This window comes from Podarcis pityusensis (genome assembly GCF_964106645.2).
Source record: "Podarcis pityusensis genome assembly, chromosome: 2".
NCBI classification, from domain to species: Eukaryota; Metazoa; Chordata; class Lepidosauria; order Squamata; family Lacertidae; genus Podarcis; species Podarcis pityusensis.
Window position 1 is genome coordinate 118,262,681 of NC_138029.1, and position 15,307 is coordinate 118,277,987.

Sequence of the window (15,307 nt, forward strand, 5' to 3'; positions counted from 1 at the left end):
TTAAACCCGTAACAAATAAAGGAAAGAAATCTCTGTCTCTTACAATACTACATAAATATATTCAATCTTGACCCCCGCAAAAATCCCATCTTAGATTTTGCGCTTTGGATCTATTATGTTAAGTTTTTGCCATCACTGCATGGTCCCAATAAATTTTTGCACAGTTCTTCAGTGATGGGTCTTTTAAAAATTTTTGGCTGTAAGGAATTAAAGCCTGCTGTTCTTTTTGTGATTGGACAACATTTAGCTCAGTGAGTCTATGTTTGGTAAAGAAGCACATAAACTGCTGTTGGAAACCCAAAGAATTTTATTTTTACTTTCTGAAAATGTCAGGCAAAGCTTAATAATAATAATAATAATAATAATAAGTACTTAGCAATCATTTTTAATGATTTCTATGCAATTTTACACACATTTTGCTTACCAAGCAAATTATATCAATTTAACCAAAATATCTTTTGAATTCTCAAGTCATGTTACAACTTTTTAGCATCCCTCATTTTTTGAATTGGAAAGTTGAAAAATTCAACACACCCTAATACACCAGTATAGATGTACAGTGCAACTTCCTATGGCATGGCATGTCACAACTCTGATCTCAAAATATCACTCCCCATACACAAGTTCAGGTGTAACATGTGGTCAGCAGAAACACCATTAGGCTTGGTGACATCTGACAGTCAGATCCTTAATCTGCCCCAGTCCACAGGAAGGTTTCTGACCAGAAGCTGAAATCAGCTTGAATAATGTATTTAAACTACAATAGCAGGAAATAAGTGAATTTCAGTTTATGAAGCACATCTACATAATAATATTATCAAAAACAGTAATATGCACGTTGCACAAAAAAGGAATCCTGGGAAACTGCGAATGCAAGGGAAAAAATTGGATACAAGAATTACTGTACACAGGACACAAAATATGAAGAGCATAATAATTATACTGAAATAGAAGGAAATTTTGAAGCATTGAATAAAATGTCTATTAGAAGCCATATGGTATACAAACTAGTAATGATTTACTAAATTATTCCCAACAGGTCAAACCGGTCAGTGGCCCTGCTACATTTCCACTATTCAGTCACTTTTTAAAAAACATTCAGACATGAATTTTTTAACTGCCTATGTAAGCAGACGTTTGAAGGGTTCTGTGGATTTTTGGAGATTTAAGAGGTGAATCTAGGATCCAAAGAGCTTAGATGGGGAGGGCAAATTATATATGTATACACACAGAGACACTCTTCTTATTTCATGCTAAAAACTACAAAAAGCTAAGTCTGATCAAAATTATTCCTGAAGCCCCATATCCAAAAGGACAGGTTAAGAGGGAAATCGCAAAAAAAAAAAAAAAAAAAAAAAAGCTTCAAACTCTCTGAAAGAGAGGGTGGAAGGTCAGCTGGGCTCCAAAAAGCTGCAGAAGAGAAATCTAGCAGCCAACCTGAAGTTCAGCAAGCAAATGGAGTGAGCGGGAAAGGTTTGCCAACACTGAATTTGTGAGTTTTTGCCATGGATTCAAAATGTGGCCTGGCCATATTTTACTTGAAGAATGAAAAAGAGATTAGGAAGATCTGAAGGACTCTTCAATGCTTTTTACTGTTTATATTAGTGTGTGTGTGTGTGTGTGTGTGTGTGTGTGTGTGTTTGTCTAAATTAAACGGCTTATAAAAATACTATGGGACTATATAAATTAACACTGGACCAGTAGCCTCACCAGATGCGTCCATTCTGTCAAGAGAATATCTATCACTTCAGATGACAACCTAGCTCCTAACACAGGTGTGAGAAATGTAACTTAGATAACTTTCTCCCATGTATTTTTTTAAAAAATGTGTATCAAACATTTGTTCTCACGTTCTTTCAATGCGGCATGCATTTTTATGGTTTCCCTACGGGGGTTCTCTGATGTGAAGCAAGGCTTCTCCGAATAGAAGTATTTCCACAAACTCTGCATTTATATGGTTTTTCTCTTAGATGGGGAATCCCCCTCAAAGTATATAAAGGCTTCCACAGTGCCGAACTTTTTCTAGTCTATACATTCATGTGGGTTCTTTCATGTTTTCTAAGAGTTCCACCATCACGGAAGCTCTTTCCACAGGCCATACATTTATATGGTTTCTCGCCTGTGTGGATTCTTTTATGTTTAGTAAGACTTCCATTCACACTAAAACTTTTTCCACACTCTTCACACTTATACGGTCTCATTCCTGTGTGGGTTCTTGCATGTATGACAAGATTTCCACTGTCACGGAAGCTCTTTCCACATTCCATACATATGTATGGTTTCTCCCCCGTGTGCTTTCTTTCATGTGTTTTAAGGCTTCCACTCACGCTGAAGCTTTTCCCACATACCAAGCATTTATATGGTTTCTCCCCTGTGTGAGTTCTTTCATGCTCACTAAGCGTTCCACTGTTTCTGAAGCTCTTTCCACACTCCATGCACTTATATGGTTTCTCCCCCGTGTGGATTCTTTTATGTGCTTTAAGGTTTCCATTCGCACTGAAGCTTTTCCCACATTCCAAGCATTTATATGGTCTCTCCCCTGTGTGAGTTCTTTTGTGTTCAGTAAGACTACCCCTATCTCTAAAGCTCTTTCCACACTCCATGCACTTGTATGGTTTCTCCCCTGTGTGGGTTTTGCAGTGTCTAGTGAGAGTTCCCCTATCTCTAAAGCTCTTCCCACACTTCATGCAATCGTATAGTTTCACCCCTGTGGGGGTTCTGTGGTATCTGTTTAGTACTGGTTTATCTTTGATCATTTCCCCAAAGACGGGACACTTTTTTAGTTGCTTTCTTTGGTGATATTCTGGGTTCAGAAGTTCAAGGTCATCAGCACCCAGAGAAGTAGAGGATTCTTTCCTTCCATTCTTTGATTGATTTCCCTCAGCTCTCTTTTGTCCTGATGGATTTCCAAGCATCTCCTTTCCTGCTTTCTGCTTACATGTTCCTGCTGGCTGACTATAGTTTTCACTGTTGTACTGATCACCTCCTTGGAGGAAAAAAAACAGGAAAAAAGCCAATTTTGTTAGGACTTCAAAGCCAAAATCAAGGATTTCATTAGACATCAAGACTGATTACCCCTGACATGTTTAAAAAGCAAGATCATCAAGGAATCTGCCTGAATACCCAGACAAGACCAGGTCCCACCACAAACTGAAGCACATACCTGCCAAACTCTCTCCTTCCTCACAGATCCAGACAAATGGCTCTTCACCTCCTTCCAGCCGGGAGATGAGGTCTGGTTTGGGAATTTCTTTCAAAGAAACAGACAAAATATTCAAGCATTATCTCATTCATTAATTGCCTTCCAAATATATGAGTTGAGCTACAGAACATAGCAAGAACAGTTAGAAAGTGGGTGTCTTACCAACAAAAGTTGGTTAAAGGCACTCCAAGCCACCAAAGACCAGTGTCTGTAGGGGCAGGGCTGGATCCAGGAGCACCCCTAAACTGCGCACTTGCTCCTTCCGAGAAAGTGCAACAACATCCAAGGAAGATCAGTTCCTGACTTCCCAGACTCAGGGCACTCATCCACCAAGCCTCTGTCTTGTCAGGATTCAGATTCAGTTTATTTGTTCTCATCCAGTCCACCACTGTATCCAGACTCCAGACTAGGGCCTTCAGCCACTCCCAGTTAGGATGTTACAAAGAAAAAGAGTTGGGCATTATTAGGCAATTACTGAAGGATGCAATGGAAGCAGCAAAGTATGCCCTCCTCACAGTTTCACTGCCATACGACAGACACGGTTGTGTTCTCTAGCTCATAACTACAGTGGGACTTTTGCCCCTTGTGCTGTAGCCGTCATCTGGCTAGTTTCATAACATGTAGCTCCTCAGTATACCAGGTAGGCAGACATACTCCACAGCATCGGAAAGGCTGCTCATATCCATGCTCCTCTGCATTATGCCATTCCATGGCTAGTCACCAGCTCTAACCACTGAAAAAATCCCCCCAAAGATTCAGGAATCCATTGCACTCCATAGGTCTCTCGGGGCAGACGATCCTAACCGGTCCCTCATTCCTACCGGAAATTGGAAATGGAAGCCCAAACGTCACCAGGAAGTGGTCTGGCCATGACAATGGGGCTTTACTTTCTTTTTCTCAACAAATGAATAAGCATCCTCACCTGGAGAGGCCACACTCTCATAATTCTCCAGCATGACTTCCTTGTAGAGAGCTCTTTGGCTTGGACCCAGGAGATCCCACTCCCCCTTGCTGAAATACACAGCCACTGCTTCAAAGGACACCAGCTGCTGGGAAAAAGAACAACACACCATAATGGCCTGTACTCAGAAATGTACTCCCCATGTATGCAAAAATCTCTGTGTATTAAACAGGGCTCCGAGTTTGAAAGGGGAAGGACTAACCGGGTGGTTTGTGTGCACTTCCTAATTTTTTTCTGCAGGACTCAAGGCATTATGGAAGGGATACTGCAGAGTTCATAGCCTTACTTGGACAACTTGACTTCTCCTAAGAACAAAAGCTAAAGAGGCACATTCCTTGAAGATCTAACACCCCCAAGGTGTCCCCAACCTCTCTTCACAAGGATTCCACTCCTACCTGAGATGAGTGCATGGCAGCTCCTTCCGCTGTGCCACAAGGAAGTTATGGCCCAGACGGCACCCCTGATGCCATTGTTCTGCCTGTGGGGGAAGACAAAAGTGAGGAAAGAGAGTCTGGGTCTAGGGGCAGCAGTGACATTGTGTCATTCATGTCCCCATTTGCGGGCGGGGTAGAGAAGGAAAGGTGACGAGAACAGTTTCATCCTTTGGGAAACTCATTCGGGTTTCACGGCTTTAACGCTCCTGAGCTGACCCATATTTTTGGACCATGTAAATAACTGGAAAGAAGGGTCCGGAGGCTGCAGCAAGTGCACAATATGGCTGCTAGGTTGGTGAGTGGGCAGCCAATGGGACCTTGTGATACCAATCCTGAAAGCATTGCACTTGAGCTACTGGACCCCATTCAAGGTGTCAGTACCAGCACATAAAACCCTAAATGGCTAGGGACTCAAAGTACTTAAAAGAGTGCCTTTCTAGTCATCTCAGATCTTACAACTGGCAGGTGAGGCTTTGCTGGTGCTGCTGCAATCAAGGGCTTCCCTGTGACAGGGCCTTTCCAGTGGTGGTTCCCCAGTTGTGATATGACCTCCCTAGTGAGGTGCACCTGTCTCAATCACTATTAACTTTCAGGAGGAATTTGAAAACATTCCTGCTTACTCAGGCCTTTGTTGTGTGAGAACTACTATTCCGGGCAATCTTGAGCACACTGGATGAAATAAATGTTTTTAGTCATGTTTTTAACTGTAACTGCTTTTAGAAGTTTCTTATTGCAATTGTCTTCAGAACGCTTTAACTGTTTTCCAGTTTTGTTTTTGAAATGTTGACGTATTTGCCACCCTGGGCTCCTTCAGCAAGAAGGGGGAAGATATAAATTAAATTCAATAAATAAATAAAACAATTTAGTCTCTGCCTTTTGACAGTAGCTTTAGAAAACAGCAGCCTGGTTGGTTTCAACACACAAATCCCTTACTTGTGCCTTGCTCTACTCGGAACTTTTTCCACAAAAAAAGTTAGATGAAAGATTCCTTTTATTCTCTGTTGTCCATTGTAAAGGCCTTTGGTTATATACAATAAAAATTGATTGATTGATTGATTGATTGACAGTGGCCAACCAGATGCCTCTTCTGGGAAATACAGAAGCGGGATGTGAGTACAAGAGCACTCTCCAGAAACTGGTTTTCAGAAGCATTGCTCCCTCCCACTGTAGAGACAGAACATAGAGCCATCGTGGCTAGTAGCCATGACAGCCCTCTCCCTCCATGAATTTATCTGATCCTCTTTTGAAGCCATTAAGGTTCATGGCTATCACTGCCTCCTGTGGGAGAGAGTCCCATAGTTTGTGCAATAGCAAGTCAAAGTAAGCAAAGATTACACAGCTGCACAAACACTTATAAAACATTACAGCTTATAGTTAAATGTTCTTATTCTTTAAATTCTTAAAATGGAGTTCTTATTTCCTTGGATACACATTTAAAGTCTACTTAATTAGTAGATTGTTAAATTCCACCTTGATAGTTTCTATTGTTTTTGTAAAGAACTATGCACAAATTTTGGTTTTAGTATGCTGGCCGTTTGGCTGCAATAATAAACATTTAACGTTCCGCAGTTTGCAAGTGAATCTGCTTCAGTGGACTTAGGAGAAAAGTGGTTTGGTGAGGGGTGGAAAGCCTTTTTCTAACCACTTTCTCCCTGCCATGCAGAATTTTCTTAACATGTCACTTCTTACCTCTCTATTTAGCTGTAATTCTAATTAGTGCTTAATTGCCTTTTAATGAATATTCCACTCCTCCCCTCCCCAATGTTGGAAAAGGCCAAGATAGAAATAAATATAATAGCAATAGCAATAGCAATATTTTTCTTTAAACTAAGGAGTCCCGAAAGCTGCAAGCTTCGCTCCTTGCAGGGTGGGGGAGTCGTTCCCCGCCCTTGGTTGTTTTTTATTGCCCTTTTCTGAATCTTTTCCACCGCCTTCCTCCTCCCTATGGAGACGAGGGGCTTCCCTTCCCCGAAATAGCAGGGCCTCGGCCTCCCTTACTCGCAAGCGGGGCAGCCTTTACCTTCCTGACGGGCCCGTTACGCGCACAAAGCTCTCCTTTCCGCGCGAAGGAATCCCAGGAATCCTCTCTCCCTTCCGGGAATAACAATCATAAAAATACTGTAATAACAACAACCATACAAGTGCATCCGATATTATCGTCCCCGTTGTGACATTTCCTGCCTCTCCAGGAACCAGGTCTCTATGGGTTTAACCCTTGGAGGACTAGAATCTCATTCTCCAGCATGGGTAGGCAAGCTAAGGCCCGGGGGCCGGATCTGGCCCAATCGCCTTCTAAATCCGGCCCGCGAATCAGTGTGTTTTTACATGAGTAGAATGTGCTCTTTTATTTAAAATGCATCTCTGGGTTATTTGTGGGGCATAGGAATTTGTTCATTTCCCCCCCCCCCACCGAAATATAGTCCGGCCCCCACAAGGTCTGAGGGATAGTGGACAGGCCCCCTGCTGAAAAAGTTTGCTGACCCCTGCTCTAGAGAGTTTTGCCCGTGCACAGAACTTTTAAGCTGGCATGTAGCTGGGAGGAATGTTAAAAAAAAAAAAAAAGCAGAAAGAGGTCTGCCCCAATCACATATGAAGAAGGGGGACAGAGAGACCAATTTTTAGAGCAAAGGGAAAACGTGTGTTTTGGAGGGAGGGAAAGCTAACCTCATCCAAAGGCAAAAAACCGTAAGAGCTGGAAGGAACCTTGGAGATCTTCCTATAGCCAGTTCTGGGCACCACAATTTATGAAGGATGTTGACAAGCTGGAATGTGTACAAAGGAGGACAACAAAAATGATCAAGGGTCTGGAAACCAAGCCTTATGAGGAACGGTTGAAGGAGCTGGGTATGTTTGACATGGTGAAGAGATATGATAGCCACCTTCAAATATCTCAAGGGCTGTCACATGGAAGAGGGAACAAGCTTGATTTCTCCTGCACTGGAGGGTAGGACTCAAAGTTACAAGAAAGGAAATTCCAACTAAACATCAGGTAGAATTTTCTGGCGGAAAGAGCCGTTTGACAGTGGAATGGTCTCCCTCGAGAGGTTGTGGACTCTCCTTCCTTGGAGGTTTTTAAGCAGAGGTTGGACGCCCATCTGTCATGGATGCTTTAGCTGAGATTCCTGCAATGCAGGGGTTGGGCTAGATGACCCTTGGGGTCCTTCCAGCTGTGATTCTGTGAGGACAATCACATATTGTTGCGAACAGGGTTTTTCAACTCTGACAAATATGAAAGATCAGAAGAGAAAGGCTTCTTTGTGTTGATGAGAAGATCTCAAAGCCACACAAATGGCCTGGATGAGAGGGTCAATATTGCAAAACAGTTGGAAGCCCTTGATCATTTGTTAGCTGAAGAGGGAGGGGTATGTCAAAAAACTCAGTTGGTCTGACTGCGTCTGAGGGTAGTCCTTCTAGGACGTTGTCACAAACTGTCACCTGTACAATGACCCCAAATTTCTGCTAGTTACCACTTACCGTTTTCCTTTGGTAAACAGAAATAATCTCGGGCATAAAATTACCCAGAAATGCATTGAATTTTGCCATTAGGCAAATGTTTCTCTAGGTAATGTTTCCCTCTCTTCTCAGTTTTGTTTTCTGTGTGTTTTTGCAACCTTTCATTTATTCTTGTATAATAAAGAACAGCAGCTTTTGTCCTCCACATGTAATGAATGAAATGAAATGTTGTAAAACTACACAGAATTTTGTTTGTTGCCCTCCACCCCCAAATCTCTGAGCTACAAGAGAATCCAGGCATTCCAATGCTTACCCATCCTTCCGATCCCTTGGAATAAAGACGATAGTTATCTTTAGGATATATGGTTTTATTTGCACATATATACAGCCTTAATAAAGGATGCAGGGGCTCACAGCCCAAACACTCAGATCTTGCCTTCCCATTAGGTTTCCAGGGTCAGTCTCCAGCTTCCAGCATCACACACCAAAAACAAACTCCCCCTAGGATGACTCAGCATGCAATCAGGTGAGGAGTGGGTGGTGAGGTGCTTATCCCTTCCTGGAAGCATCTTCTGTTGTCACTACGCCAACACATATCTTCCTACCTAACTCTTCAAGATGCTGATGACACCAGTGAGGGCAATTACTTTAACAAAGGACTTGACTTGTTTCACCAGGTTTTCTCTTGTAGATTCTAACCTTTCTTCACGGAGCTAAGAAGGCAGAAAACCCAGTGGGAATAATCTAGTTGCATGTCTACCTAGCTGAATCACCTAGAGCATGTGGCCCTCCAGGCCTTTTTGGTGGCCCTCAGCAACGATTGATACTCCCCCTCCCAGCCACCTAGCAAGTAACAAGGAGGGCTCATAAGGAGCAGAAATACCTGTCTCTCCTGGGCCTTTGTTGAGATAACAGCTCATCACAGGTCTTCTTTGGGCAGTCCTAGTTATTTTGGGGCCTTGGTCGCCTTTGGTGCCCCCTCTCCCTGTGCATCAGTATGTATAATAATAATAATAAATTTTATTTATACCCCACATACACACCCAGCCAAGACCGGGCTCAGGGCAGCTAACACCCGATATAAAAACAAATTGATTGAAATACAACTTAAAAACAAAATTAAAATACAACATTAAAGCATTAAAATACAGCCTCATTTCAATAGAAACTCAAATCAAAAACTTTTTGGGGGATGAAAACGTCAAGTCTTCACCAAGGCTAACTTTCCAGACTGGTCCTACATGGGCCAGAAAAAAGCCAGGGAAGTCCCCAAATAGGAGTTCCATCGCAGGAGGAGAAAGGAAAAAAGAAAGAGGGGGAGGGAATCAAATTGGCTCCAAGCCAAAGGCCGGGTGGAACAACTCTGTCTTACAGGCCCTGCGGAAAGAAATCAGATCCCGCAGGGCCCTGGTCTCATGAGACAAAGCGTTCCACCAGGCTGGAGCCAGTGTTGAAAAGGCCCTGGCTCTGGTTGAGGCTAATCTGACTTCCTTAGGGCCCGGGACCTCTAGTGTGTTGCTATTTATGAACCTTAAGGTCCTCCATGGGGCATAGCAGGAGAGGCAGTCCTGTAGGTACAAGGGTCCTAGGCCGTGAAGGGCTATGTGTTGTGAATCCTGCTTCTGTACTAGCTATGCCCGCACAATTGCTAAGGCCTAGCTTGTTTAGTCTGAAAGTCTAAGGAACAGACCTCAGGCAGGTTTCTTCATTGTGTGGGTTTTCTGATGTATTTTAAGGTTTCTGCTTTTGCTAAACCTCTTCCCACACTCCTTACATTGATAGGGTTTCTCACCTGTGTGAGTTCTTTGATGTAAAGTTAGACTACTGCTCACGCTGAAGCTCCTTCCACACTCCACACATTTATATGGTTGCTCTCCTGTGTGGGTTCTTTGATGTGCAGAAAGGCTTCCACTCACACTGAAACTTTTCCCACATTCCATACATTGATACGGTTTCTCTCCTGTGTGGATTCTCTGATGTGCAGTAAGGTTTCCGCACTGACTGAAAGTCTTTTCACATACCAGGCATTTATATGGTTTTTCTCCTGTGTGGGTTCTTTTGTGAGCAGTAAGACTTCCACCATCACTGAAGCTCATTCCACACTCCATACATTTATATGGTTTTTCCCCTGTGTGGGTTCTTACGTGTGAAGTGAGGTGTTGATGTTGACTGAAGGTCTTTCCACATTCCAAACATTTATATGGCTTTTCGCCCATGTGAGTTTGTCGGTGTGTATTAAGGTTTCCACTTTTGTTAAAGCTTTTCCCACACTCCATGCATACATATGGTTTCTCCCCTGTGTGGGTCCTTAAATGTAAAGTAAGGCTACTGCTTACAGTGAAGCTCTTTCCACACTCCATGCATTTATATGGCTTCTCCCCAGTGTGAATTCTTTGATGTGAAGCAAGGCTCCCACTCACACTGAAGCTTTTTCCACATTCCAGGCATGTATATGGTTTCTCCCCTGTATGGGTCCTTTGATGTGAAGCCAGACTTCCACTTACACTGAAGCATTTACCACATTCCAAGCATTTATATGGTTTCTCTCCTGTGTGGGTTCTTGCATGTGCACAAAGACTCCCACTGTCAATGAAACTTTTCCCACACTCCAGGCATGTATATGGTTTCTCGCCTGTGTGGGTTCTTTGATGTGTAGCAAGACTACTGCTCACGCTGAAGCTTTTCCCGCATTCCATACATCTATACGGTTTCTCTCCTGTTTGTTTTCTGCAGTGTCCATTTAATATTGGTTCATTTTTTAATATTTCCTCCTCTACTAGAATATTTTCGCTTCTCTTTCCTTTCTGATCTTGTGCAGCCAGAAGCTTGTGGATGCCAGCATCCTGAGAAGCGCTGGGCATGTTCACATTCTTTGAATGGTTTCCTTTGAGCCTCTTTTGTTCCATTTGATTTCCAAATATCTCTGTTCTGGCTTCAGCTTGGGTTGTTTCTAGTGACACCACAGGTGGGGTCCTATAATTCACGTTGTCTTGCTCATCATCTGCTTGGGGGTGGAAATCCCATAAAGAGATTAATACAGTAACCAAAGATTTCAACAAGGACAGTTTTTAAAAACTCAAAAATCTCCCCTTCCTGAAACCTGTATGAATATGCTACTGTCTCAGAAAATAACCTGAGTTCCTTTTGGTCCATTTTCTACTTGAGTTCAGTAGGTGTAAAAATGGTGGGTGGGTTTTTTTCTTCTTCTTCTTCTGTGATACAACTGTGATCTCAATTTCTGCAACTTAATATAATAAGGGTGTTTGTGTGTATCAGAACCCCAGCAACATATGCACTCTGTATATTTATAAAGGACCTTGAAAGCGACTGAGAGGGTGGTGCAACTCTCCTGAGAGGAGATGTGACAATGAACCAAGCTTTATAGGCAAGAAAAATGGCAAATAAAGCAGGTACAGTGGTGCCTCGCAAGACGAAATTAATCCGTTCCGCGAGTCTCTTCGTCTTGTGGTTTTTTCGTCTTGCGAAGCACGGCTATTAGTGGCTTAGCGGCTATTAGGGCTTAGCGGCTATTAACAGCTTAGCGGCTATTAGCGGCTTAGCAGCTATTAACGGCTTAGCGGCTTAGCGGCTATTAGCGGCTTAGCGGCTATTAACAGCTTAGCGGCTATTAGCGGCTTAGCGGCTTTAAGAAAAAGGAAACAAACTCGCAAGAACTTGCAAGACGTTTCGTCTTGCGAAGCAAGCCCATAGGGAAATTCGTCTTGCGGAACGACTCAAAAAACGGAAAACTCTTTCGTCTTGTGCGTTTTTCGTCTTGCGAGGCATTCGTCTTGCGAGGTACCACTGTATATGATGCAAATAGCATAATGCATGATGGAGAGAGAGATTAAGAGAGATCTTCTCCCCTTAGCATAATACTATAACTCTGGGTCAGCCCAGGAAGCTGAATGTGGGAAGACTCAGGATGGCAAGAGAAAGCTCTTCTTCACATGACACGTAATTCCACTATGGAATTCGCTCCCGTAAGAGGCCTGGGCAGTGTGTGATTCCGGTGTGTGATTTCAGGCTGCAGGGCAAGTGCTCGCATTATGGAAGGCACACAAAAACGAAAATAAAAGAAAGCAACGCATCTGTTCACACACACAAAGCCAGCATGTCAGGGACACAGCTTGGTAAGGCTTGCTCCCTTACAGCTAGCTTTCTACATGCATTGATATTTTTCTTTTCTTTTTGCAATGGGTGTGTGAAAGGGAGGATTAAATTCCACTTGCTGTTGTTGTTTAGTCGTTTAGTTGTGTCCGACTCTTCGTGACCCCATGGACCAGAGCACGCCAGGCACTCCTGTCTTCTAAATCCCACTTAGTTCCTACTAAGAACCTGAGGTTTACCACCTCATCTACTGTTTGGAAGAAAAACGCTGTGGCAGGAGGATATAGCATTACACTCACATCCATGACTAACACTGCAAGCATCACTTCTCCCTCAATCGAAGTGTAAGTGTGTGTGTGTGTGTGTGTGTGGCAACAGCCAAGGCCAGGTCTAACACAGTGTAGCAGGGAAGGCATGTCCAGAGCACATAGCCCAGCCTCCCATTTCCACACTGGCATCCCTACAGGGCCCTGAGAAGTATCACAAAAAGGACCAACAGTGGGTGATCTTGGGCCAGTAGCTGCCTCTAAGCATAACCTATATCACAGGGTTGCTGTGAAGATAAAATGGGGAGGAGGAGAGCTATGTACACCTGGAGGAAAGGTGGGACAGAAATATAATGTTGTTGTTGTTGTTGTTTAGTCATTTAATCGTGTCCGACTCTTTGTGACCCCATGGACCAGAGCACGTCAGGCACTCCTGTCTTCCACTGCCTCCCGCAGTTTGGTCAAACTCATGTTGGTAGCTTCAAGAACACTGTCCAACCATCTCGTCCTCTGTCATCCCCTTCTTCTTGTGCCCTCCATCTTTCCCAACATAAACATGTATCAACCAAGGAAAAGGAATCCTTACCCAGAGTGGCCATATTCCCACAATTCTCTGGCATGGCTTTCTTGAAGAGCTCTTTAGCCTGGATCAAGGAGATCTCACTCCACTTTGGTGAAATACACAGCTGCCTCCTCAAAGGATTCTAGCCCCTGAAAAAATAAAGAAAATTCTCTATTATGAAATAAACGCCCATGGACATAAAAAAATATTACTATGGTTCCCAGAAAAGAATGAAAGGGTGCTATAACTGAAGAGATTTGTGTCTAGTTTTTATTTGATTATTAATATTTCTTTCATTTCTATACTACCCTTGATCAAAGGGAGGTTTACGACATAAAAGCACAGAAATGCATACCACAGTAACAAGCAATAACAATAAGCCTCCCTGCAAATATTATTATTTCAATTGTGCAGGAGTCAAGACTTCATGAGAGAGACCTTGAAGAACATACACCCTTCTCAGCTGGTTCACCTTAACATCTTGCAGTGCCAAAAAATGAAAGAGGCAAATCCTTTCAGACACACACTCACAACAAAGCAACATGTCACCTCCACACCATACATTTAAAACACATTCAAAGCACATGGCTTTCCCCAAGGTATCTTGGGGGTAGTAGTTTGTTAAATTCGGTGGGAAGGGGAACACTACCGTTCCTAGGACCCATTGGGCGTATCCATGGTGCCCCTCACAAGGATACATTTTACAACTGGCTTAAGTATGACTGAAGAAGCAAAAATAAAAAATACTTGTGATCTATTGTGGTGAGGCTCACAACCCATGCAGAATGACAAAGCTCAAAACCTCTCAGTCACTTTGCACAAGCCAAAGCTCAAAAAGCCACAACATCTGCAGCAGCTGTGCACTGCGAAGCACAGCAGAACCATCACAGTACTTACTTTTCACGATGAATGTCTGGCAAATAGTAAATATAATAATAATAATAATAATAATAATAATTAATAATAATTTTTATATTTAAAAATAATAACAAAAAAATCAAAACAAAGGAAATGTACCCAGTTGATCCCTTACAGCTTAATTTATTATTTTTATTATTACAGTGGTACCTCGGGTTACATACGCTTCAGGTTACATACGCTTCAGGTTACAGACTCCACTAACCCAGAAATATTACCTCAGGTTAAGAACTTTGCTTCAGGATAAGAACAGAAATTGGGTGGCAGCGGCGCAGTGGCAGCAGGAGGCCCCATTAGCTAAAGTGGTGCTTCAGGTTAAGAACGGTTTCAGGTTAATAACAGACCTCCGGAACGAATTAAGTACTTAACCCGAGGTACCACTGTATTACTATTACTATAGAGCTTGCACGGTTAAATGCTGGTCTATGACTGTAATAAACTGACTGAATCGAATGAAGCACTAAGTGCTCTGGTTAAGTTGCCTCTGGTTTTTACCTAGTGCAAATGACATCAAGATGGAAATTGAAAAAGAAACACACTTTAAAACTAAATGAAGGAAATCCTTTTTTTAAAAAAATTGGTACCCAAACAACCTGCAGAGCTTTGCGGGGGGGGGGGAAGGTTATCCACAGAATCATAGAGTTGGAAGGGATCACGAGAGTCATCTAGTCCACCCCGCTTGCTTGTTGCCACCTTCGCTCACTGCGGACAGTCCACGAGAACACCCACCCACCCACCCAGTCCCTGAGCTGAGCTTTGCATCCCTCTCAGCCTGCAGGTCTCCTCAGCGCCCTCTCAGTGAGGACTGAGCTAATCTTGCGGTTGGCAAGGGAGGGTGAAGCATTCAAGAGGCTCTTGCAATGGAAAGAATGCCGATATTTGGGGCCCACTTTGGATTTGGACGCATCAGCCCCCCATGACCTACCTCCCCTTGCTGCAGAGCGCAAAACTGTGGCGGGGTTGCCCCCTTCCTTGCCATTTGGGGTGTCCCCTCCCTGCCGCCTCTCAGGTTGTTTCTGCTGCGTTTGCAGCACCCAAGTGGCCTTCCGGGGGGGGGGGCGCAAGCCTGGGCCGTGTTTCTGGAGGTCCTGGGGTGCCCGGGGGACACGCCCCCCCTCTCAGCCTCTCTGATGTGCTGCAAAGGAAAGCAGAGCCATGCATTTGACACCAGCTGGGCTGCAGCAGTTGCCAGGGGGAGGCATACAGGATCCAAGCATCTTTCACCCAACGCTGAGGCTTTACCTCTTTGATCTCAGGAGGCTCAGACCCTTTCCTGGAACATAAAAAGGAGCGCGCTTTACTATTGCCTTGCCCACTTCGCTTTCTTTCCCCAGCACTCCCCACTTCTCTCTCCTGCCTCTCTAGGAATCTCAACTCAATTGATTTAACCTTTGGAGAGCC

The 15,307-nt window shown here is 43.5% G+C and overlaps 2 protein-coding genes across 7 annotated transcripts; both read right to left on the minus strand.

Moving 5' to 3' along the window:
* Nucleotides 1-289: 289 nt before the first annotated feature.
* LOC308469916 (uncharacterized protein) lies at nt 290-6,774 on the minus strand. Of its 2 annotated transcripts, none has more exons than XM_080993020.1 (5): nt 6,618-6,774; nt 4,559-4,641; nt 4,125-4,248; nt 3,164-3,250; nt 290-2,986 (listed from the first exon to the last, which is right to left on the minus strand). In XM_080993020.1, the coding sequence occupies exons 2-5, from the start codon at nt 4,571-4,573 to the stop codon at nt 2,028-2,030; spliced, it is 1,185 nt and encodes a 394-aa protein (XP_080849146.1). In that variant the 5' UTR covers nt 4,574-4,641; nt 6,618-6,774; the 3' UTR covers nt 290-2,027. The 2 variants fall into 2 exon arrangements, with proteins under 2 accessions (XP_080849146.1, XP_080849145.1); XM_080993019.1 differs by having other exon boundaries at nt 4,125-4,251.
* A 1,623-nt stretch (nt 6,775-8,397) lies between these two features.
* Nucleotides 8,398-15,258, minus strand: LOC308469855 (uncharacterized protein). 5 transcript variants are annotated; one of them, XM_080992891.1, is made up of 3 exons: nt 14,832-15,258; nt 13,013-13,137; nt 8,398-11,054 (listed from the first exon to the last, which is right to left on the minus strand). In XM_080992891.1, the coding sequence occupies exons 2-3, from the start codon at nt 13,044-13,046 to the stop codon at nt 9,742-9,744; spliced, it is 1,347 nt and encodes a 448-aa protein (XP_080849017.1). In that variant the 5' UTR covers nt 13,047-13,137; nt 14,832-15,258; the 3' UTR covers nt 8,398-9,741. The 5 variants fall into 5 exon arrangements, with proteins under 5 accessions (XP_080849017.1, XP_080849018.1, XP_080849021.1 ...); XM_080992892.1 differs by having other exon boundaries at nt 15,149-15,257; XM_080992895.1 differs by having other exon boundaries at nt 8,398-11,051; nt 14,832-15,257.
* Nucleotides 15,259-15,307: the final 49 nt, after the last annotated feature.